The sequence below is a fragment of the Hypomesus nipponensis genome, chromosome 28 (genome assembly GCF_054491055.1).
Source record: "Hypomesus nipponensis isolate SF chromosome 28, ASM5449105v1, whole genome shotgun sequence".
In the NCBI taxonomy this organism is placed as follows: Eukaryota; Metazoa; Chordata; class Actinopteri; order Osmeriformes; family Osmeridae; genus Hypomesus; species Hypomesus nipponensis.
In genome coordinates, this window is record NC_140388.1 from 12,458,460 (window position 1) to 12,483,424 (window position 24,965).

General features: G+C 47.0%; 3 protein-coding genes across 3 annotated transcripts in view; 1 reads left to right on the forward strand and 2 right to left on the reverse strand.

Moving 5' to 3' along the window:
• The first annotated feature begins 505 nt into the window (after positions 1-505).
• prkg2 (protein kinase cGMP-dependent 2) lies at positions 506-14,484 on the forward strand. Its single transcript, XM_084694682.1, is given in 20 exon segments — positions 506-618; positions 1,854-2,389; positions 3,940-4,106; positions 4,380-4,493; positions 5,329-5,434; positions 5,786-5,849; positions 7,499-7,576; positions 8,330-8,424; positions 8,539-8,607; positions 8,868-8,966; positions 10,380-10,454; positions 10,456-10,531; positions 10,818-10,954; positions 11,392-11,481; positions 11,707-11,848; positions 11,973-12,136; positions 12,373-12,495; positions 12,602-12,664; positions 13,258-13,324; positions 13,443-14,484. Coding segments are annotated over 20 exon segments (2,427 nt in total). The 5' UTR covers positions 506-552; the 3' UTR covers positions 13,539-14,484.
• A 385-nt stretch (positions 14,485-14,869) lies between these two features.
• bmp3 (bone morphogenetic protein 3) lies at positions 14,870-21,974 on the reverse strand. Its single transcript, XM_084694915.1, has 3 exons — positions 20,271-21,974; positions 18,701-19,626; positions 14,870-17,509 (listed from the first exon to the last, which is right to left on the reverse strand). The coding sequence occupies exons 1-3, from the start codon at positions 20,551-20,553 to the stop codon at positions 17,318-17,320; spliced, it is 1,401 nt and encodes a 466-aa protein (XP_084551041.1). The 5' UTR covers positions 20,554-21,974; the 3' UTR covers positions 14,870-17,317.
• A 1,151-nt stretch (positions 21,975-23,125) lies between these two features.
• cfap299 (cilia and flagella associated protein 299) overlaps positions 23,126-24,965 on the reverse strand; it is a 57,864-nt gene continuing 56,024 nt past the window's right edge. Inside the window, exon 6 of the mRNA XM_084694916.1 lies at positions 23,126-23,635. Within this exon, the coding sequence (XP_084551042.1) occupies positions 23,540-23,635 (96 nt within the window). The 3' untranslated portion in view covers positions 23,126-23,539. The remainder of the gene's footprint in view (positions 23,636-24,965) is intronic.

The window sequence follows — 24,965 nt, forward strand, 5'->3', positions numbered from 1 at the left end:
TGAATTTTTTACAGCCCCTGAAGTGATTCTGTATTTTTTGTATACAATTCCAAACAATAGTTTCACCCCTGTAAAAATGCAATGCGTAATCAACTGCTAGCTGCAGTATTGAGTTAATATACGTTAAGTAGGCTATTGAGAAAAGCGACTAGCCTATATGATGACTACTAGCTATAACAATTACCCTATTGTCACCCTACAGCTAAATCAATCCGTTATTGATCAGTACGTATGCTCCGTCAAAGCCTTCATTTGATAGACTTTAATCAAGGAATTAACGTCACCGGCTACTTGAACCGTTGATCTATGTAAGGGACCAGACACTTCAGTTAGGGAAATCTGTTTTATTAGATGATAATTGACCTTCGACTTTTGACAATATTTGGCTTATCAATATAAAAAGTGTCACAGTCATATTAATGAAGACAAGTATATTATTGTTGGCTTTTATAGGAAACACGAACCGCACGCTCTGAATCAGTCTCGAGCGAGACTGAGCTCGCGCTGCTCTTGACAGACGCACGCCCTGTTCTGAAGGGCTCGGTCCTTTCTATGCTGCATGTGCCTTTATGCCCTTGGTCGCTTTTCTACTACTTTGGATTCGGAAAAACTAACGTCGTAAGTAACATGTCTTATCTACTTTTATTTATAGGCTGAATAAAACAATTATTTCGTAAATAAAACTAAGTTTCATGCGATTCAAACGTGACACGGCAATTAAGTCAAGCAGGTGCCTGCATTGTTAACTTTCCTCTGCCTCACAGCCCAGTTCTACAGTCTAAAAGTAAATACTGTCTGCTGGAATGATTTGGTTTGTGCTTGAAGAATACAATGTGTCATTGTTTACCCAAAATGCCTAGGCAAAGCTATTTTAATAATTGTGAGTTGATTCGAAAGTGATGCCATGATCGTATATTCATAAAACTCGACACAATTCATGTTGAAATAGCTATAAATAAATGAATCGGTAACAGACAAGATTGTTAAAGAATAACATGAATTCTAATTTCTCTCACATGTAGGTTTACATATGTAATAACTCTATGATCTGGAAGTATATTTTTGGACCTACAAATCACTTTATGCCGTGAAATAAGTCGCAGTCTCAAATGCATCAAGGCTAATATATGTAAGGGATTTAATCGGTATGAATGTGTAGGCAGTTAAATTATTCAACAGCCACACACACATTTACTGTACAATGTCATTGTCTTTAGATATTTTTATTTTGCGGATATGAGGGTATATAGGCCAACCCAATACTTTCAGTCTCTTTCAAACAATGACTGGCGCTTAATCCTTCTGCGGTTTTACTGTAGCCTAATTCCTTTTAATGCTGCATTTTGCCTTTGACGGAGAGTGTTCATGCAACGCAATACTTCCGGCCTGCTGAATTATAAATGGAGAGGACACATTGACCATTAGTCAGTCACAGATTTTCTCTCTTTCTCTCTTTGTCTCTCCTCCCCCCCATCACCACACACACACACACACACACACACACACTCTCTCTTTCTCAACACACATGACTCCTCATTCTTTGAAGGGTCAGCCTTTTTATCCTGAAACCTTACTCTTGATGTTTAACCTTTGACAGTGAACCATGAGGTGTAAAACGCACTTACTGAAAAGTTCCTTTGCAATCATGAAAGACAACTGAGATGCTTCATGCCCACCTCCCTGTTCAAACAAAATCTATTATCTACTTATTCATTGTCTGCCTTTTAAAATGTAGCTACTGCGTTACTAAACATACTTCATGGCAGGCTTGTTTTTAAAATGTTTAATACTTTTTATGGCACACAACAGTTCACTGTTTCTGAATCTCGTTTTTTCCAAAACCGACGAACCAGACGATGGGAAACGGGTCTATGAAATCCAAACGCTTCAAGCGAGGCGAAGGCGCCCCATCCGTCGCCTCCAACGGCTGCGTCCACAGAGAGCCGCCCCACGGGCCTCCTGGGAGGCTCCCGGGGGCCGAGGCCCTGCAGGCCAGGGTGGAGGAGCTGGAGCGGCAGGCCAGGAGGAGGGCGGAGGAGCTGAGCACCAAGGAGCAGCAGATCAGAGCTCTGCAGGAGCAGCTGGGGAGGCAGACCAGGGCGGTGGAGGAGCTGGGCGACCAGCTCCAGGGAAAGTGTCTCCAGTTGAGCCAGCTCCAGGACGTGATGAGGAACCAGGCCGGGGCAAGGGGGCCCTGCCTTGGGGCCCAGCCCTCCCCCCTGAAAGCTGGCAGGTTCGGCCCCAACATCAGTGGGATGATCCAGGACACGCTGAACAGGAGAGCGGGGGCCAAGGCTGGGGTGTCTGCTGAGCCCACCTCCAGGACCTACGACTCCACCAACCTGCCCAAGTTCTCCTTCGAGAAGGCTCGCGTGCCCAAGGATGCCAGGTAGGACGCTCGGTAGTCATCAGGGTCTGCGTTGAAGCTGAGTTAAAACAACTGACAGTTAACTGGGGGGGTCAGATGGCTGAGCGGTTAGGGAATCGGGCTACCAATCAGAAGGTTGCCGGTTCAATTCCCTGTCGTGCAAAATGACGTTGTGTCCCTGGGCAAGGCACTTCACCCTACTTGCCTCAGGGGAATGTCCCTGTACTTACTGTAAGTCGCTCTGGATAAGAGCATCTGCTAAATGACTAAATGTAAACTAATGAGCCTGGCTAATTACCCCAGTGAGCAAACAAGACCTTTAGACCGCAAGATTTATGAAGATCAAGACTGGTACTTATGATGGAAGATGTCTCATTTATTAGTCAGTACTGTAGGCTACTGTATTCATGAAGTGTGACTGACAGATGTGCCTCTCAAATCTGATTATTGTCGAAACGAATCAATAACCCTAACCCAGACACCATTCAAATCAATAACCCTAACCCAGACACCATTCAAATCAATAACCCTAACCCAGACACCATTCAAATCGGAATCACATTGTCATGGATACGTGGAGTTTTCATGCACCTGCTGCCCATCTCAAATCAGAGACTTCTATTCAGCTTGCATCGGTCGGCTGATTAGCAACTAGCTGTGTCATTTATACCGAAAATGTGCAGCCCATCTAGCCAACCCCGCTTTTGAGTAAATACTTCTTCTGTGTATTGAGAGCCAGACCGTGTAGGATATCAAGCTGTTGCTTGATGCCATGATGGTCTCAGTTAGCATGTTTAAAACATCTGGCCCTTAATGAGGAGAGAATTCTCCTCACCATCAAGAGGAATGATTATCAAGTGTTTTGTAATGATCCTGTCTGGTAGCACTCATACACAAAGGCCTTTGAACCGAGTGCTCGAGCTGTGAGTGACAATGTTCAGGGCTGGAGGACTGTACCATCACAATAAAGAGGGCTGGAGGACTGTACCATCACAATAAAGAGGGCTGGAGGACTGTACCATCACAATAAAGAGGGCTGGAGGACTGTACCATCACAATAAAGAGGGCTGGAGGACTGTACCATCACAATAAAGAGGGCTGGAGGACTGTACCATCACAATAAAGGCTTCTTACACAGGCTCTGTGTGGGCGGGTGGCTGTGTTTACGGTCTGGGTCGTGGAGAAGAGGGCAGGACTGTTCTCTGGGAGGCCGTATTGGGCTCTCATGTCACGTGACAGAGCTGACAGGGTGCTCTGACCCTGCAGGGTCTTTGAAGGGTCACTGTTGGCTGATGACAGGAGAGAAAACCAATGCTTATTTTTTTAACCAATCGGTAACACCAGAGTGGGTTTTTAAGGATGGTAATAATTAACATCTACGTTCTTGTCTCCATAATGGACATTTAATAGTAGTCAGAAGTCATCATAGCGATAGCTGAACTTTCACACCCCAACATCTAAACAGCCATCCGATCTATGCTCATCATGTGACGACAGGGATGTCTGAAGAGGAGGGATATGGATTCAGACCAAATGGAGCGGCTCAAGCGACTGTGTGTGTGTGTTTACAGTGTGAAGAAGCTCCTGGTCGAGGCCCTGGTCCAGAACCAGTACCTGGGCTGTCTGGAGCCACAGCAGGTCAGGGACATGGTGGAGTGCATGTACCAGAGCACCTACCAGCAGGGCCACTGCGTCATCCAGCAGGGCGAGCCGGGGAACCACCTGTTCGTCTTAGCAGGTGGGCCGACACACACACACACACACATGAAGGATACATGTATTCTACCAATGACTTGGTGACTGAAAGCTGTCTTTGCCTGACAGTCACCCTGTGTTGTCATGAGTCCGCAGTACCTGCCACTGTGCTCGTGACTAGTCTACAGTTGACAGTTTAATACACTCACTAAAGATGAGGAGTTAGATATCCCTCATGTCCGGTCTCAGGGTCGATTCCATCATGTTTGTGTGTGTCAGCTTTTGATCAGTGATGACCCTGGTTTGGTGTCTGCAGATGGGAAGCTGGACGTGTTCCAGCACAGCAAGCTGCTGTCAGCTGTGGCTCTCTGGACCACGTTTGGGGAACTGGCCATCTTGTATAACTGCACCAGGACTGCGTCTGTGAGAGGTGAGCTGATGTTCCCAACCCTCTCTCTAGCTGGCTGTGAGACTGGGTAACTGGGAGAGATCATTAAGGGATAATCCATAAAATCCATAGAGCCATAAACAGCAGAGACTGGGATATTGAACAAGCCCTGAGATTGTACCAGGCATACCTTTCTAATTTGAACAACACAACATCCGTGTTTTGAACTGCCCCCCCCCCTCCCCTCCCCCCCGCCCCCCCCCCCCCCCCCTCCCCTCCCCCCCGGCCCCCCCCCCCCCCCCCAGATAGGTCATTAGACAGTCAACAACCGTCTGCAGAGAAGTGTTGACAAAGGACTAGCATCAGATCCCAGACCATGTTTCCCGATGGTCCAGTGCCGTCTTGGCATTCAAGAGCCCATACCATGGCTGTGTGGGTTCTTTGTCCAGGGGGTCTCCAAATGACATATTTGTGTATTTTTTCAAGTAATTGGCTTGTAGCTGTAGGTCGGCCTGACCTTTCTCCTCCACACAGACGACCATCGACAGTTTGGCAGTCAGGCTTCTTTCTCCACCGCTGTTTATGTTCCAGAGAGACGTCACAAAAAGGGGATGAAAGGGAATATCAGTCCTGCTTCTTATTCTGGCTGACACACTACACATGCTGCTTCCTCCTACTCTGCTGTTGAACCCAGCTGCTGACCCCCCCCCCCCTGTCCTCCCCCCATGCCCTCCCCCTCAACCCCCATGCCCTCCCCCGACCCCAGCCCACAGACCTGTGAGGTCGCAGGTTAACCAGCCTCCATTTGGAGGAGGTCAGAGGTCAAGCCCTGGAGGGCTGTGGGTACTTCCTGTGTTTGATGTTGCTATGGTTACAGCGGCCAGCCAGGTGAAGGTGTGGGCTCTGGACAGGGAGGTGTTCCAGAACGTCATGAGGATGACGGCGGAGAAACGACACGAACAACACCGCCACTTCCTCCGAAGGTGCGTCCCACACATTCAACTTCCTGTTTTCATTCCACTTCAGTATACTGAAGTTCAACTCAGAAAAGGATCTCTTCATCTATCCACATAGGAACCATCCTGGATATGTTTGTATTTGTAAAAACCTACAGAAGTTAAATCACAAAGTTGAAAGAGAAGCTAATTGTAATTGATCTGAAAGGCCTTGAGCTGAGCGCAGCTTGGACTGGGGTGTCTTTCCCCAAATCAAGCCAGAGAAACACAAACGTAGCTCCTGAAATGTTACCAAGAACTTCTGGAGGCACAGAACACCTGTGCATGATAAACAGTTCTGTTTCGTAATTGCTGTACATCTTGCCTTTTTCTTTCCAGTGTTTCACTGTTGGCCAACCTACCAGAAGACAAACTCAGTAAAATAGTGGACTGCTTAGAAGTGGTAAGTAGCTGCATTGACTCATAAACAAACTTTGTAAATGATCCAAGTTCAGTCATGAGTCCCATAATGTGTCAGTACAGCAGGATACTGGAGTACACGCTCCCGCTGCCCGACACTCTGAAGCCGCAGGACTCGTTGTGTTCCAGACACTCGCTGTCAAAATGTCATCACCGCCAGCCCTCTCATATTGCCGTGTGTCAGCACATTTCTTGCCCTGGAGTCTGCAAGTCCACACAGATTACCTTCTTGATGAACTGCTCTCATACTATTCCTGTCATCGCAAAGTCCCGTATATTGTTACTGTAATTATTTGACCAAGTCACCAGGAAGTGTTTATTCAAATGGGAGATGAGTGATTCGTTAAAGATGTGTGTGAGACAGCCAGGAGAAGCATGTGCATGTGTGTGTGTGTGTCTCTTCGACAGAGAGGGACAGGGTTCCTGTCAGCTCGGGGTCAGACTCTCTCTCTCTCTCTCTGTCTGTCTCTCTCTCTCTCTGTCTGTCTGTCTGTCTGTCTGTCTGTCTGTCTGTCTGTCTGTCTGTCTGTCTGTCTCTCTCTCTCTCTCTCTCTCTCTCTCTGCCACCCTGTCTCTCTCTCTCTGTCTCTCTGTCACCCTGTCTCTCTCTCTCTCTCTCTCTCTCTCTCTCTCTCCCAGCATGTTGTTATACTGAGAACTTGAAGGACGTTCCTCTCGGTTGCTGTTCCTGCGTGCTCACGAACAGGAGAGCTCCGTTATTCCCTCGTCTCTTGACAGAGTTGATTACACTCTGCCTTAGGGAGACACGCACATGTGCAACCCAATCGCAGTGCAGATGTTTCTCTCCAATCAGGAAGATAATGCTAACATCTTGCTACTTGTCATTATACAGTGGGGGGGAGGGAACAGCGCGTGTGTGCAAGGTCACATCATATTGACACCAAATCAAACACAGGTGTTTGTGTATAAGTTCAAACCCGGGGATGATTTTGCTCCGTAAATATAAAACCTGTTTATGCAGGAAAATCCCAGTGTGGTGACTGTAAACAGAGAGAGGAGAGGTTGTACAGCAGACGTTCTTACAAGGGTTAGGGTTAGGGAAATTCATGATTTAATAATGATCTGAGAATGAATGATTTCATAATCGGATAAATTATTTAAAATCTGATAAAACATTTAAAATCAGATAAATCATTTAAAATCTGAGAATGAATGATTTAATCATCAGAATCATCTGAATGGCAGCTATGTGGCCATCCAAAGCCTCTTGTCCAAAGTTATTATGACTCACTGATCCTCAGACAGACTCTCCCCAGTCTGCTGATCCTCAGACAGACTCTCCCCAGTCTGCTGATCCTCAGACAGACTCTCCCCAGTCTGCTGATCCTCAGACAGACTCTCCCCAGTCTGCTGATCCTCAGACAGACTCTCCCCAGTCTGCTGATCCTCAGACAGACTCTCCCCAGTCTGCTGATCCTCAGACAGACTCTCCCCAGTCTGCTGATCCTTAGACAGACTCTGCTGATCCTTAGACAGAATCTCTTCCCCAGTCACAGGGTGGTGTGGAGGGAGGGCTGGACCCGATGCCACCATAAATGATCCTAACATTGCAGTTTAAATAATGGTAATAATACTAATACTGTTCTGACTGTGCTCCTGGTCTCCCAACAGGAATACTACGACAAGGGGGATTACGTCCTCCGCGAGGGAGAGGAGGGGACCACCTTCTACATCATCGCCAAGGGAACGGTACTTCCCTTTCACCCCCCCCACCTTTACACCCGCCTGAGACAAAAACACAAGTTTTGTTCGCACGCATTTGGGCTTTGGAACGTTCTCAGATGTGTGCGTGCACATTGTGGTTTCTCTCGCAGTCAGTTTAGGCTCTCCTGTCAAACTGTGTTTACTGTAGGGTGTAGAGTGTTGTAGGACTGTGTAGGGACTCTCTCCTCCTCACCTCCTCCCCTGGGTGTGTGTGTGGGTGTGCCTGTGAGGAGGGGGTAACAGGACACTGATGTGCGGGGGGAGATGTTCAGAGTAAGAGAGCGGCACCCTCCAGGGACTCACAGACAGAAGGAGCCAATGAGGGTCAGGTAGCATGCCGTCAGCGCCAGGCTAACGAGAGGGAGGCAGATGTTTCTGTGTGTGTGTGTGTGGGGGGGTGCTAATGCAGGGAATGGCGCCATGACCCCCCTACCCCACACACACACAGCCAACCAGTGGGGACTGTATAAACGGCGTACTACAAACCTTACTCCCCCACAAAAAGTGGCCGAGGCGTTATTGCACATGAGGGCTGATCTCACACTGGCTGGTGAATTATGCACTGCTTTCAGTCAACCCTATGCTACTGTCTTTGTTTACCAACGAAAGCTTTTCTTAGCTACGTAGCCTGGTTTGTTGAGCATTAGTCAGCTCGCTACCGAGAGCTAGTCCCCAGGAGAAGAACAAGCCTTGTTTTGATAGGGTGCCGTTGCTGATACTGTTATTTCTGTTGTAAAGATCAAGGTGACTCAGAGCACTGAGCAACACAAGGAGCCCCAGACCATCAACACACTGCAGAAAGGAGATTACTTTGGAGAGAAGGCCCTCATCAGGTAACTGCACACACACAGACACACACACACACAGCACTTTAAACTGTCCCGTCGACTGGTACCTCTAGATGTTGGTTTGTAAGGACTGATCTTATCTGTGTGTGTGTGTGACAGTGATGACGTGCGGTCGGCTAACATCATCGCGGAGGAGGATGGTGTGGAGTGCCTGGTGATCGACCGAGCGTGAGTACCACCCCCAGGGGGCGCCATAGACTCCTGAGCGGCTGAGATGAACTGGGACAGCAGGCAGTTGGAGAAGAAAGTTTACTGAACGACAATGATTTGAAAACTAAATCCAGTATAGAGATCATCAGCCACATTGGAGGAGGGTTTAGACTGTGCAGACGGTTGGTTTATAGGTGGTGAAGTAGTGTGATGGAGAAAGAAGGCTTCATATTTCCACAAATAATGGAGCGTTTTGTTTTTTAAATGTTTACCTCCAGAACATTTGATCTGACAGTGGGCACTTTCAACGAGCTTCAAAAGCATCTCCATGGTTACGTGGCGACCCTCGACCGCGACGACAAGAAGAGACACGCCAAGTGAGTCTGACCTACAACCAGGGTGTCATACCTCCATGACCCAGACCCAGACCCAGGGGCCTACAACCAGGGTGTCATACCTCCATGACCCAGACCCAGACCCAGGGGCCTACAACCAGGGTGTCATACCTCCATGACCCAGACCCAGACCCAGGGGCCTACAACCAGGTGTCATACCTCCATGACCCAGACCCAGGGGCCTACAACCAGGGTGTCATACCTCCATGACCCAGACCCAGACCCAGACCCAGGGGCCTACAACCAGGTGTCATACCTCCATGACCCAGACCCAGACCCAGGGGCCTACAACCAGGGTGTCATACCTCCATGACCCAGACCCGACACCCAGGGGCCTACAACCAGGTGTCATACCTCCATGACCCAGACCCAGACCCGACACCCAGGGGCCTACAACCAGGGTGTCATACCTCCATGACCCAGACCCGACACCCAGGGGCCTACAACCAGGGTGTCATACCTCCATGACCCAGACCCAGACCCGACACCCAGGGGTCTACAACCAGGGTGTCATACCTCCATGACCCAGACCCAGACCCAGGGGCCTACAACCAGGGTGTCATACCTCCATGACCCAGACCCAAGACCCAGGGGTCTACAACCAGGGTGTCATACCTCCATGACCCAGACCCAGACCCAGGGGCCTACAACCAGGGTGTCATACCTCCATGACCCAGACCCAGGGGCCTACAACCAGGGTGTCATACCTCCATGACCCAGACCCAGACCCAGGGGCCTACAACCAGGGTGTCATACCTCCATGACCCAGACCCAGACCCAGGGGCCTACAACCAGGTGTCATACCTCCATGACCCAGACCCGACACCCAGGGGTCTACAACCAGGGTGTCATACCTCCATGACCCAGACCCGACACCCAGGGGCCTACAACCAGGGTGTCATACCTCCATGACCCAGACCCAGACCCAGGGGCCTACAACCAGGGTGTCATACCTCCATGACCCAGACCCGACACCCAGGGGTCTACAACCAGGGTGTCATACCTCCATGACCCAGACCCGACACCCAGGGGTCTACAACCAGGTGTCATACCTCCATGACCCAGACCCGACACCCAGGGGTCTACAACCAGGGTGTCATACCTCCATGACCCAGACCCGACACCCAGGGGTCTACAACCAGGTGTCATACCTCCATGACCCAGACCCGACACCCAGGGGTCTACAACCAGGGTGTCATACCTCCATGACCCAGACCCGACACCCAGGGGCCTACAACCAGGGTGTCATACCTCCATGACCCAGACCCGACACCCAGGGGCCTACAACCAGGTGTCATACCTCCATGACCCAGACCCAGACCCGACACCCAGGGGCCTACAACCAGGGTGTCATGCCTCTCACAAACATGCGCACTCTCTCTGCCTCTCTCTCAGGAGGTCTGAGTGCTCCAGTCACCCCAGTCCACCCCTGTCCCCCGGCCTGGTTCAGCTGAAGGAGAGTGCGTCTCCCCCCCCCCTCCGTGCCCCTGGACAGCCTGGAGGTCATCGCTACGCTGGGCGTGGGAGGATTCGGCAGGGTGGAACTGGTGAGGCCATCACTCAGTTTTTATGGCTTTTTAAAAACCTCTTCTTTCTGTTTGTGAGGTACTTTTTACTAACTGGGCAGGATTATCCAGCCTAACTTTAATTTAGATTTTTGAAGTCAGTCCTATAATGTTTCCTTTTCCATAGCCCACCCACCCCAGTTAGCTAGCTTTGAGTTTGTTCTGAAAGATAAAAACAGGCCAAGCGTTTTCAACCCGACGATTCAGTAGTGGCGGCTACTTTGACAGTACATGTGACCAGAGCTGAGGCTGCGTGCATCCCCTACAGGTGAAGGTGAAGAACAAGGACGTGACATTTGCCCTCAAGGTGATCAAGAAAAAACATATCGTGGAGAACCGCCAGGAGGAGCACATCCACTCAGAGAGAAGCATCCTGGCCGAGGCCTCTTCACCTTTCATCGTCAAGTAAGTCCTTCAGTCAACTGCCGTCAGGATGTTCTCACTGTAAACATCCCTGTGAGGAGTAGGATCAGGCTGAGAGAGAGAGTCCGTCTGTAGAACACCAAGCCATAACTGTGGATTTATTCAACGGAAAAACATTTAAATGATATTCCTTACTCCCGATATTAAAGCATAATGTATTACTGAAGCTCAGTGATGTGAAGTGGAGACAGGTTTCATGGAGCAGTTCAGCACAGCAACTTGGTTATCTTTATATGAGCATGCAGGATGTAAATCCCCCGAGGTTGTTAATGCCGTCCCCGACTCGCACTCCTATCCCCCCCTGCTCGTACACCGAGATATGAAAGCCATCCATCAACCCCTTCCACCTCCGCAATATTCTGGACCACAGAAAATCAAAACCTCTCAAATCTAAACTTCCCTCTCCTCCCTCCCTCCAGGCTGTATGCCACGTTTAGGGATAATAAATATGTGTACATGCTGCTGGAAGCCTGCCTAGGAGGGGAGGTCTGGAGTCTGCTGAGAGACAGGTGAGTGGAACAACAGCCTTTTCTATGAGGTATAATTATCCTCTGTCTCTTGCACCTTATGGAAATATATGCCAGACTTGATATCAACATTTGATCACGTAACTGTTGCCGAGTTGTCAGTTGGTTGTTATTTTGTCGGCACATCTAAAAATCTTGCTGAAAGCAAGTCATTCATTCAAAATCAACGAACTGGGGGGATTTGAACCTCTGCTCTCTTCTTTCCAGGGGAAGCTTTGACGAGGCCACGGCCCGATTCTGCGTTGGCTGTGTCACCGAAGCCTTCGACTATCTCCACCGCAACCGAGTCCTCTACAGAGACCTGAAGCCTGAGAATCTCATGCTGGATGCAGATGGATACATCAAACTTGTACACAGCCTTTTGATCTTTTGACACAAACATGAGTTGTGATTGAATTGTGAATGAATGAATGGTGAGTGAATTCATTGTGAACAGTGAATGAATGACCCCTTCATGCCCGGCCCTCTCTCAGGTGGATTTTGGCTTTGCCAAGAAGATCCGGTGTGGCCAGAAGACCTGGACATTCTGTGGCACGCCGGAGTACGTGGCCCCAGAGATCATCCTGAACAAGGGCCACAGCTTCAGCGTGGACTTCTGGTCCCTGGGGATCCTGGTCTTTGAGCTCCTTACAGGCAGGTCTGGAACACAATTACCTTCACAGCTAACCACATTTACCCTCAATACCCTATGACTATCAGCCCCCACCATCACCACTAATGCCTCCATCACCAGTGGTTCTCAACCCTGGTCCTCAGGGACCCCCCCCCAGGGACCTGTTTTAGACGTTTCCAGGGCCACTGACCTACCCCATCATCAGCACCACACACGTTTGCTTGCCGTCCCCAAATCCCCTGACCCGTGTCCTCCCACAGCCCTCCGTTCTCCGGCAGCGACCAGATGATGACTTACACCTTCATCCTGAAAGGCATCGAGAAGATGGACTTCCCCAAGAGAGTCACCAAGAGACCGGAGGACCTCATCAGGAAGCTGTGCAGGTAAGCACACAGACGTCAGGCTGAAGTGACGGCAGGAACCAGGAAGTGTTCTCTCCCTCTGTCAGGGTCTCACCTGCCTGTCTCTCTGCTCTTCCACCTCGTTCAGACGGAACCCCTCAGAGCGTCTGGGAAACCTGAAGAATGGGATCCGCGACATCAAGAAGCACAGGCATGGAATAACAATAATGTTTCAAACGAATGATTCGCATCTTCCTGAATAATCTCTACCCTCCGTCTCTTGGTTGGAAGGGGGCAGATGAAAGGCACGGGGAACAGAAAAGTTCTCTGGGAAATGTAATTAGTACGGCTGAATGCCAAGACGCTCTCTACTCTCTCTCCATCACCCCTCATCTCTCTTTCTCCCTGAGAGAACAGCAACACCAGCCTGCTAACTCAGGCTTATCACAGCCGTCAGCCCTCAGCTTAATGTGATCAGTTCTGAGAGCCACACAATCAGGGTGTTCAGGCCGCCCGTGACCTCAGAGACCCTCCCCACCACCATCCTACCCGAGGGCTAAAGCTGTACGCTTACCTGGAAAGGCTCCATGACTCGAAACGCAATTCAATTTGAGCTCTTTAAATTATGTTAGTGGACTGCGGCTGATTTGTGGATATTGTGCGGCCGTTTGGGAGGGTTAGGAGCGGGCGAGGCCTTGGCCTCAACCCAAAATATAACACTGTGCGATCGACCAGGTCCAACAGTTATGTTTGGTGTTCAGCTTGTTGTAAGATGTGGTAGATTTAACCTCTGCCACCTCACAGGTGGTTCAATGGCTTCAACTGGGAGGGACTGAAAAAGAGGTCTTTACAGTCTCCTCTGAGAAGAGAGGTGAGCCCACTGCGACCGTCTCCTGGCTGAACACACTGACCGCTGCTGTTTAAGCAGTTACTGATGGGAGAGTGGTGTCTCTGCTGACAGCATGTCTATGTCTCCCTCTCTTCTACAGCTGCAAGGACCAACAGACCTCAGCTACTTTGACAGCTACCCCCCTGACGAAGACATCCCCTCTGACGAGCTGTCTGGATGGGACATGGACTTCTAAGAGGTCCTCTCCCCCTCCTCTGTCCCGCACCCTCCTCTCCCCTGCCCCACTCCCTCTCCCCTGTCTCCCCAGGCAGAGTAATAGCCCCAGAGATCATATTTACCTGGTGAGTCAGCGTCGTCTGAGCGGTGAGGAGGTGGTCAGAGCCTCTGATTGGTCGGTGATGTCTGGGATTTCAGGGAGAGCCAGGCATGTTGGTGTAGCACAGGCGTGGGAGTGATGATTTAGCTGATAGTGTAAATATTGTATATTTAAAGCGAGTTGTTTACAGATGTAATGTACAGTGTATTCTGTCTGTGCTTAAGCACTAGAGGGAGATGACGACATTCAGGGATCAGGTTTGTGTACAAACATTTTGGTTGTCTTTGGAAGTGCTTTTTCTGGAGAGGGAAATTTCCCCCCAAATTTCCATCAACCGTAAAGATCCTAATTCATCCAATGGCAAAAGGATGTGGGCCAAATCCTTGAAGTAATTATGGATTTGTGACTTTGAAACGACTCCCTTCATTTGTGTGATGAAAAGTTCATACAAAACTTTACGAAAAGGTTGGAATTAAATGTTACTGTGGTATTACATGTGGTATGATTTGATACACTGTATGGCCAAAGGTATGAAGACACCTGCCCATCACACCTGTATGATGTGTTTCTGTGCAGCCCATTCCAAAACATGACAGTCCTGCACAGAAACACCATCAAACCCATGTAGGATCAATGCTAACGCCATCTGCAAGCCAGCTCTAATCACCCAACACCAGAGCCTCTCAAATGCTCTTGTGGCTCCATGGAAGCAAATCCCACACTAATGTTCTATTGGAAAGACTGTGAAGGCAGTTAAACAAAGTTGGGACCAACTCCATTTGAATGCCTGAGATTTTGGAATGAGAGGTTTAACAAACAGGTGTCCATAAAAAAATATATATATATATATATATATATATATATATATATATATAAAATACAGGCCATATAGTGCAAGTTTGTGTTAACACTACATGCTACTGCTTTTTAGAAGGATTTGAAATATGTGTGTTTACAGTACTTACAATGACTTATAGGTTGACCTACATGGTCTAAAATACCAATGTACAAGTGTACGATGGCAATTTACACTAGAATATTTGATCTGATCTATATTTTAGGTACAATGTTTCCGGAAGTGGTAGTACAGACAATAAATTGTTTTTGAATTACAATGTAATTTGCTGTATTATTTTCTCACATAACCACATGGTAGCACCTGGTTATCACTTGACTTTAAATTCAATGAGTGCAGTATTTTCCTTTCTATAACATCTTCCACACTACATAGTTTTTTCACGAGAGATTCGGAAATTTTACTTACATAACTTTATTCATTCCTTGAATGCTTTGTAAAGAAGGATGGTGCCCCAAGTAAGGAGATGGAACCATGCTTTTAGTAGATACCAGTGTTCTGGAGACCTATGACATCACTTCCTCCCCCCCTTTCCAACACAACTATACTCACAGGCAATCCACACCCCTCCACAACAACGCACAAGATATGCAACATACAGAAAATAAATAAATGCATTTTAAAAGGTCATTTCCATATACAAATATACTTTCTTATGAAGCTTATTGTACAAGCATATCCTTTACCTACAGCATTACATTTACAAAATAAGATTGTACAGTGTAGTGGAGGAAACTCTTTATATTACAAGTGAGAACTCTGTGAGAAAGTTTCAAATATGAGGCCATTTCCTAGAGACAGATTCCTTCTTGGATTAAACCACCAATTTAGTAAAGACACCACTGAGGTTGCATTTTTGTAGTCATAAGACTCTTGTCAATGATTTCAAGATTCAATTGGTTTCCTTGATTGTGTGGATGCCTTTGAGCGGGCACATACACACCACTACAACTGCACTGGCACTAGATGAGAAAGCAACATTGAAAGATCTATCAAAAAAGCATTACAAAATAGTTGCATATAGACAAAAACTATATATATTGTATGTAATTGCCATTGACAAATGTATGATCATCTAAAATATCAAAATAGAGGATAATCTGCAATACTATTGGGATTATTTTTCATAAACAACCATGATTATAAAAAGAATATGCTCTTAACCAAAAACTCTTATATGTACTTATTTATCAAAATATATCCAGTTTAAAAAAGTAAATGTATGATCATTTGTTAGCTCTGTGATGTGACATTGTCTGCTATCCATTCAGTAATTTTCTGTATCATGAATTGTCTATGATTAAGGCCTTTAAAAACTGTTTTGAACTCAAACTTTATCACAAGTTGAATTGATTTTCAAGGCACTTCTTACTGCATCTTCAAGAGACAGCATTACAATATCATCAACATATAGTGCGTTATATACAAAAACAATGTACAAATCTATTTAAAAAAATCTAATGTTAACCTCTAAGTTTTCTTCTAAATAAATATTTGGTTAACAGACTTCATTCCATGACGACTCAATCCAAAGGGATGCACTGGCTGGTTTTGGTCTTAATTTTTTTACAATACCTTACACCGACTGAGCAACATTTTGCACTCAATTATGAAAAGTTCATTGAGATGTAATCATGCATGGATTTGAAATCTTCTACCCTGGAATCTGATGGAAGCATTTTACTTTGAAAGATACTGCAAGGTTGAGACAATTATTTTAAACTTGTATCATGTCAAGTCAGTTATAATTGAATATGAATTTGTATTGTATTTTAAACAATATTAACATTATGATAAGGCATACTATAGGAGCATTTATAAAACAGATGATGTAAAATATTATAAATTCTAAACATCTAAGGAAGTATCTGAATTCAGACTTGATTACGTTTAGTTATCTAGACCAGATGATTTTCACTGAGTAGGTCTTGTGAATTATAAGTATATTGAGTAAACTATTGAGCAAGCTTTTCTCCTCAAATCTACCTTCTAAAAACATCATACGAAAAGTAGCTTACTAGGATTCTCCAGAGGATGAGCAATATGTACAATAGAGCAATTATCTTAATAGAAAAAAAATGTTTACACTCTACAGTCTACACCACATTTCTGGCTTTGGAATCAAATATATCTCTCTATAGCAGCCAAGGCAACAGTTATGCAATGATTTTCATGTATATAGTGAGTAAGAAAGTACGAACATAAAACATAACATTGTAACAAAACCATGCAAGTGGACAGGAGACTGACATTTTGGTAATAAAGACTCTCTGATGTTGTGACAAAGGACAGATGGCATAAAATAACATTTAAAAAAATCTAGCTCAGGCCTTGAATATTCTCCCTTCACGGAAAAGGGATGTACAGTACTAGGGGGCATTTCTGAGTCCCTCAAGTCTTCAGTTCAGCAATTCTCTCTTATACAAAAGTGATTTCTCCAACAGCTCCAGGTTGATCAGGCAATTAGCTTTGTTTTCTGACTGTGTAATAATCATGGTGGATTTGACCCAGGACCCCTCCAGGAATAAAGACCACCAAAAAGTTGCAATGATGTGGTAGAAAAGTCAGGAATTAAAAATGTTGCTGTTCCTATGTAGGGGGAGACAGGTCTACCTGCATACAGTTTGTCATCTTCATTTCTAATAGCAGGAGACAAGTTATTTTCCAGTGCAAAACGGGAGAACCTGGGGGGGGGGGGGGAGGAGCAGGAAGTGATGTGTGTTGTGTACAGCACGGGCACTTTGAGGCTATCGTGTACATGGATGCAGAAACTGTGTGCCCGCGAGGTGAGAGTGTGTGTGTGTGTGTGTGTTTGTGTACGAACCCAGGCGGTACAAAAGCATTATCTGCAAGCGCAGGAGTCCACAGTCATGTTGGGGTACACCTTGAGCACCACATTCTTATCCTCGTCGAAGAACAGGATGCTGAGAGAGGACATCTTCTCAGGGACGCAGCAAGGCTCTGGGATCCCTGGGACCACCCCCACTGCCCGCACGATGCTCTGGATGGTGGCGTGGTTGGAGGGCTTCAGGGACTGGAGGAGGAGGGAGGAGGGGGTTAGGGTATATTACATGTTTAAGTGCTTGTATTGATTTCTATTCATAAATGAGGCTGTGATGTAAAAGATTGGGAGGTTGACTTCTAACTATATACAACATCTAAACCCTCAGAGAAATTGTTTTTTTTGTTTGTTAGTTTTTTAAAGTAAAAGTAGGTCCACAAGCTTGAAAGTGTGCTATACACAGGTCAGTTCTGCTAGATGTAGCTCTCCTTGAAACAGTCTTTTGTGTGTGTGTTGTGTGGCAGGGTTAGGAGGTGAGTCTGGCAGGTCAACACCTGTGTGTGAGCTCACAGTCTTCCAGCTGGCCCTCCCTACGCCTGCACCCTGACAGGGGCTCTTCTGATACCCAGGACTCTGGGAGGGGACACCCTTAATACCTGCTATTACCATCTGAGGCGGGGACTTCACAGAGAGGAGAAACATCACAGGCCAGCGTGACAGAGGGAGGGAGAGCCCTCAGGACGGCCCGGGGCCTTAAATCTGCTGTCTAATTGAGTTGACTACAAAGGCAGGGAACTCCCGGCCAGTGAATAATCTGTTTTAACTACGTCCAGCTCGGTCTCACCTGATTTCATCCCTGTTTTAACTATCAGCTGGCATTTTGTTTTATGGTACAGAGCTCAGGTTGAAGGAATTCTTGTTTTTGCAGTCAGAAAATGTTCCAACACTGAGCTGTGATGCATATTTTTGTTTCAGTTCTTAGTTAACCCTAGAACTGTCTTTCATTGTTTAAGAACTAATGCTGCAGTTTATGTCATTTTAAACCTATTCTGTGTTTTTGGGAAGGTTGTCAAATTGTGAACCATAGAACCTAAAAAACGAACCACAAGATGGTGCTAAAGATCATCTGAACAGCGATTAAAAGTCAGCTCAACCGGACGGACGCACAAGACATGAAGCCAGCCGCTTTCCAGATCAAAACAGTTCCAAACTGGTCAGTCATCAAACAGACTAAATTAACCAGTTTGTGTTCAAACTGTAGACCTACCTACCCTAAATGGAAATGTGCAACCTTTTTATGTGGTGATTCGGCCCAAATCTGGAATGGCAGCCTATGGTTTGGCATGGGCCAGACCAGACCAGGCCAGGCCAGCACCAAAGTAAAAACATTGATCTTAAACCCAAATGAGCTAGGCTGTGACGGGGTTATCTGTCCATACGCACCTTGGGCATGGGGAACTGACACGAGCCTGAGCAGTAGTAGGCGTCAAAAGACTTGGGGGAGATAATCCATTCACTCCAGCCGATGTCGGCGAAGTCCACCTTCAGGTACCTCCGCGCGCAGTTCCGTGGCTCGTTCCACTGCTTCTTTCGCGCCTTTTTAATCGTCTGCTCGTCGAACTGCAAAAGAGGCATCTTATGCCGCTGGTTCTTGCGCGTCTTTTTCCGAGGCCGCCTTGCTTGTTTGTCTTCTAGTGGTTCGTAAGGGCTGGCTTCATCCCAGCCAGTAGTCTCGTAAGGGTATTCGGGTCCCGGTAGTTCGTTGTTTTGTAAAGGGAGCAGTACGTTAACGGATCGCCTTCTCCGGTGACCAGGCTTTGGCTCAGTGTTGTTATTGCGCACATGCAGCCCCAGTCTGTGGAAGCCCGATGCTAATGACCCCTCTCCTCCTATGCTATGATGCCTCTGTAATGTTGAAACGACGCTCTCGGGTTCTGATATAGCTGAATCATTGGCATAAACCAGGATGTACGGCAAGCGGTCGGATAGAAGCCTCTTCCAGGCTCTGGGCCCTTGAGGGGAGACGTCAATTCCGATAAGCAGTTCGTCGTGGTGTTTGGCCTGGTTCACCACCCGCGTTATGTCTTTCCACTGCCAAGATATGAAGTCCCGGTACATCGTAGACACGTTGATGAGACGGTGCCCCAGAGTTCTGGTATGGTTATCCACAGAGGCAAAACTCCAGATGCCCATTTGGACATGTCCGTTCCTCCTGGCTCCGTGGCGCACGCAAGACTTCGGCCTGTTGCACGCGTGGGTGGTATTCGCCAAGTCTCCAATGTAATAGTGGAGAGTGGCCGATAACACGTCTTCCGACTTTGTGAGAGAAGTGAGATTGAAGATCTGCAGCTGCTTACTGTTGATGGTACCTGGGTGCATAACGAACAAAACACTGTTAGAGGAAATCAGATGCAAGAAGATTCTTATCTTAAAGACGTATGAAAAACTGTTTGACTCCCGTCACGTGCATTACCAATCTGGCTATAGGAGGCAGTATTCCCAAACCCTGGGCTTCCATTTCTTAAACGGTCGCTGTCGTTTCAGTGAAAAGTCCAAGTCAAAAGTAGAACACCCCAGACGACGTGGAATCAGTCACCATCTCAACCTCCTTAAACCGCATTTAACCATCTGTCTATCTGACTGTGTAGTAACTGGGACATATGGCTTACATAGCACATAAAATAATTGTCCAGTGTACATATTCACACTAGTAATGGACGTATGTTAACCGAATATATAACACATCAAGAACTATTTAAGTAACCTACTATGAAAGCAGACAGTTTGCTTGCGTTCCAGTGCTTGGATCAACAGGTGTAGGCCTATTAAAATGCACCCCCATATAAACATTAACAGATGTTCAAAAGATCTATGTGTTCGGGACTTCCCATATCTTACATATAATTATAATGTATAATCACATTAAGCCGTATGAATAGGAATACTATTAAACTAAACATGGCAGACAATGTGCGGCCAACATGCGTAATATACGCTGCGTTTGGATACATACCCCAGTGCGCTTTAAAACTTCGGACTGTATTTCCATCCTTGAAAGGAAATCCTGCTTGGTTGTATTTCGTGTAAAGCATCTGCATATGTTCCGTCATTGTATCCTGTAAAATCAGGTCGTGGTTGGCTTTCATTGAGTGGTCTTTCCCCTGGATCGCCACAGAATGTCCGGATTCCACTTTTCTTTTCAAACCAGCGAAATGGTCTTTCAACATCGCGCAATATCCACTGCATAGACAGCTCCATCCAACAAACAACACGAACGCCGGAGAATAGAGGGCCATGATTCGCCGTGAGCGGGGACTTTCAAACGAACTTGCTGGTAAAAAGTTGTCCCTTCGTGCCCGTGTCCAAAGTGGTCCTATATTTGAAAACGAAAAGCATCACCTGGTTGAGTCCAGTTAAAAAATAATGTAATCAGTCAAGGAATAAGTGAATACCACTTCTCCAGATACTGAGAAACTTCAGTTTTAAGGACTGACCAAATCGTAGGTTACTTTATCAAATCGTTACAGGCAATGCACTCCGTTTGCTGAATGGTCCTACCTCACAGTTGGTTAGTCTTAAGTAGTAATTCACGAGGGCAGCGCTTGGTTTTGTATCTAAGATCTGGGCTGATCTTAGGATCTACAGCCAATCGTTCCCCTTCTCAGCTTTCATTGAAGGTGAAGCATGTTGTGCTTGGTAATATATATAGGGCTTTTGGGACCAGCTGGGTATTCCTCTCATACGGAAACATCGCCAGCAGTGAGTGAGTGAGAGAGATAGAGAGGGAGGGAGGTGAGAGAGAGGGAGGGAAAGAGAGAGAGGAAGGGGGGGATTCAGATAAACTTTAGAATGTAGGCTATTACATGTTGTACACTTAATGTGTGTAATCACACGCCCAATAGCACGAGGGTTAGACTACGTGTTATAGTTGGCTCACGCAAATATACGCCAACACTTGCCAACATGACAGTTTGATGTCAACAAATATATTCTGATTACGTTTTAGTGACTTGGCTGTTGAAAACGTTAGTAGACCTATTTTAACGTAACACACCAACCAGTCCTCATAACATCCCTTGGTTTTTACTGACGGCAAAGCTGTGTGTCTGCACCGCGTTGTTGAATGAAGCGGCTTATTGTAGGTATTAAAGGCTCTCTCTTATTTCGCGGAGTTCAATAGCGTTAAGCACACACATCCTGTACGTCACACACTCTGATCCGGATGCCGCGCGGCGTCCCTCGCACCAGACTCATGGAGGGCTTTAAACACCTCCGTCACTCTTGTCTTTTTCAGGGGCATTCGGGAGGAAATGATTGGGTTTCCCCGCCCATGAACATCTGATGTCGATGATATTAGCATAGCACATCCTCTACGCCAGTCAACGCATGCAGAAACCGATTTAGAGTTCAAATATGCTTGACTGTAACAGTGAGTGAGATTTGCACGTGTGTTCCAATACCCGTGTACCACAACTTTCCCCCCACAAATAACCAGTGGTCATAAACTTATTACATTGCATGATCTCCTATTTGAATACAGCAATGTAGCAACTAACTGTGAAGCCCTAGAATGCATCCCATATGTTTAGATATGTTTAATGTCCAGAGATGTATAATATAAACTATATATTGACCTCAGCCAAAAAGGCTAAACTGGCTGGTGTGAAAAGAGAACAGGATTATATTTCTGCCAGAAGACCTTTCTCTGACCTGAGTTTACCTTTTTACCTGATGTTATATAAGGAAACAGTCATGCCTCATAAAACAGTTGTTTGATTGAAACCCAACAGCTTAACTGTCCAATAAAAGAAATGGAAGGTAAACAGCCATTTCATTACGAGTATTTAATTTAAACTTTATTGTGAAATCCTGACTATTCACAGGCACACAATCTGACAGAATTCCGGTGAGCTGTTTTTGGACTTCTGGTGAGGTAAAACGACTTTTAAAAGTGCATTTCCGGAGGCATACACACTTGCTGGTTTGTAAGCCCTCCCTCAAGTCTTTTTCACGAGCACATCTGCTGTTTTGATTGGTATGTGTCTGGGTAAGCAGTGCCACTCTCTGAGGAGCAAAGGGGGCAGTTTCATCACTGCCATTACACCACATGAATGGCTGTGGCCTGTAAAGCTAAACAGCTCTAAATGTGGGTGAAGCGCTCATTCGCCACCCAGCGTTTGAGGTCTTCCTTGTGATTAAATGAAAAACAGGGACTGGATGGTTAGGGGCCGGGGCACTGATTGGTTATGATGTCAAAGTCCTGAGCTGCACCAGGCTGTGGAAAGCCTCAAAACCAAATAAGGCCAAACAGGAATCACCAATGCAAACCCTCTGCCAGTTTAGTGGCCACCAATCCAGATAATATTTCAAACCCAATCAGCGTGAAATGAATGTAAAAACCACGATGGCTTTTTCACAGAACAACAAAATGTACAGGATATTTAATGATGCATACCAAGCTGTTGTCTTTTGGTAATGAAACATATCCCCCACTTCTCGACATGCCCTTGAGTAATTTATTTGTGCATCTACAATCAAAGCAGCGGAAACAACAAATTGAAAACACATCTAAGGAGAAGGGTGCCAACGAAACAGCCAAACCACTCCACCACCACACAGCGAGTTATTTGTAAACGCCCTTTCTCTCCACTGAAATAATAGTCATTGAACGAGTGATATGTAAATGATAGAGTGCTTTGATGTGTCATGTCTGACTGCTATCTGGGAACATGAGGAATGCTTTAAGTGCGTTTTCCCTTCTGTAAAGAGTGGCAGGATGCTTGGCGTCCAGCCCTGGGGAGGACATACAAGCTGAGGTCCTTACGTCTTTAGTTTGTTTAGACAAACAGGGGAGCAGGCCGGGTGAAGCGGCCCGGTAACCCCTGCAGCCTCCCAGCCCAGCCCAGGGCTCTGGGGACCACAAACAGACCGGGCCTTGCCTGCCCCATGGGGTTACTAACAGGGGACAAACACAGGAGAGCAGGGTGTGTGTGTGTGTGTGTGTGTGTGGGGGGCAGCAGTTGGAACACTACATCCAAACACCTCAAACACACTCAACTTGGGTTAGGGTGCAAAATGATATCAATATGTGTTTAGCATTGTGCCTATCCTAGCCTATCAAAGCCTGATCACTGCAACCCTTCCCACACCCAGATGGTAAGCTTGATACGAGGAACGACACGTCCACTAACAGGGCACTAAAACAACTTTTATGTAGATGAAATGAGAGGCTTGTGGTTCTTTTCAATCCGTGTTGGGAGTGCAGTGAGCCCCAGCAGAGCCCTAGGCCTTCCTCCTGGTGGTGTGGTCGTAGATGACCACCTGAGTGTACAGGTCTGACTGGAGAGGGATCCGGGTGGAGTTGTCTCCAGGAGACACCTGGGGGGGACACACAGGGACACACAGGTGTGTTCAGGACTAACTACAGCAAGACAGCTAAAGAGGTTTTGTCCCCCAATCTCTCAATCTAAAGGAAAGGTCGTAAATGCCTTATCGACATCTCATATGACGTTAAAGCAGCATTATCACTGCATTGCTATCTCTAATCAATACGAGGAATACATATATGGTCGTGACGTAGCATTAATGACTTCATAAGAACCCTCCTCTGAGATGAAACCATGCCCAGTGCAGCTTGGGCTTTTGATTAAAGACCAAGTGTGTCATAAGCGTGGGGGGGGAGTGGGTACATAGCCACCCATTAAGTTCAACTGACACTTTTACCTTAAATACACTTGTGGGTGGCTTCAGTAATGCAGCCTCATTTTGCCGGTTCAAAAGAACAAAAGGGGACAAATAAAAAATGGCAGCATAGTCGCACAGATTTAATAAAAAAAGGTTCAAAGGCCCCAAAAGCATGTGAACGCATAACTATTAGCATGTAATTACTGTATCTGAGCTCTGTTTTGGGACAAAAGTTTATTTCAGGATCGTATGAGCCACAGACTGGATCCTGGATCGTGTCAATGGATCGACCACGACAAGACCAGGGCAGACTCGTGGGTCATAGCACGGTTAAAGAGACTAAAACAAACAAGCCACCCAGAACGATTTATCTCTCTGAGGTGTAACCTGCTTGTGGAAGTTTCCCTGGAGAGAACGCATTCACAGGGGCAGGGACAGACAGCAGCCTCATGGGCAGGGACAGACAGCAGGGACAGACAGCAGCCTCATGGGCAGGGACAGACAGCAGGGACAGACAGCAGCCTCATGGGCAGGGACAGACAGCAGGGACAGACAGCAGGGACAGACAGCAGGGACAGACAGCAGGGACAGACAGCAGCCTCAGGGGCAGGGACAGACAGCAGCCTCAGGCTCAGGGACAGACAGCAGGCTCAGGCTCAGGGACAGACAGCAGGCTCAGGGGCAGGGACAGACAGCTGGGACAGACAGCAGGGACAGACAGCAGGGACAGACAGCAGGCTCAGGCTCAGGGACAGACAGCAGGCTCAGGGACAGACAGCAGGGATAGACAGCAGGGACAGACAGCAGGGACAGACAGCAGCCTCAGGCTCAGGGACAGACAGCAGGCTCAGGGGCAGGGACAGACAGCAGGGACAGACAGCAGGGACAGACAGCAGGGACAGACAGCAGGGACAGACAGCAGCCTCAGGGGCAGGGACAGACAGCAGGCTCAGGGACAGACAGCAGGCTCAGGGGCAGGGACAGACAGCAGGGACAGACAGCAGGGACAGACAGCAGCCTCAGG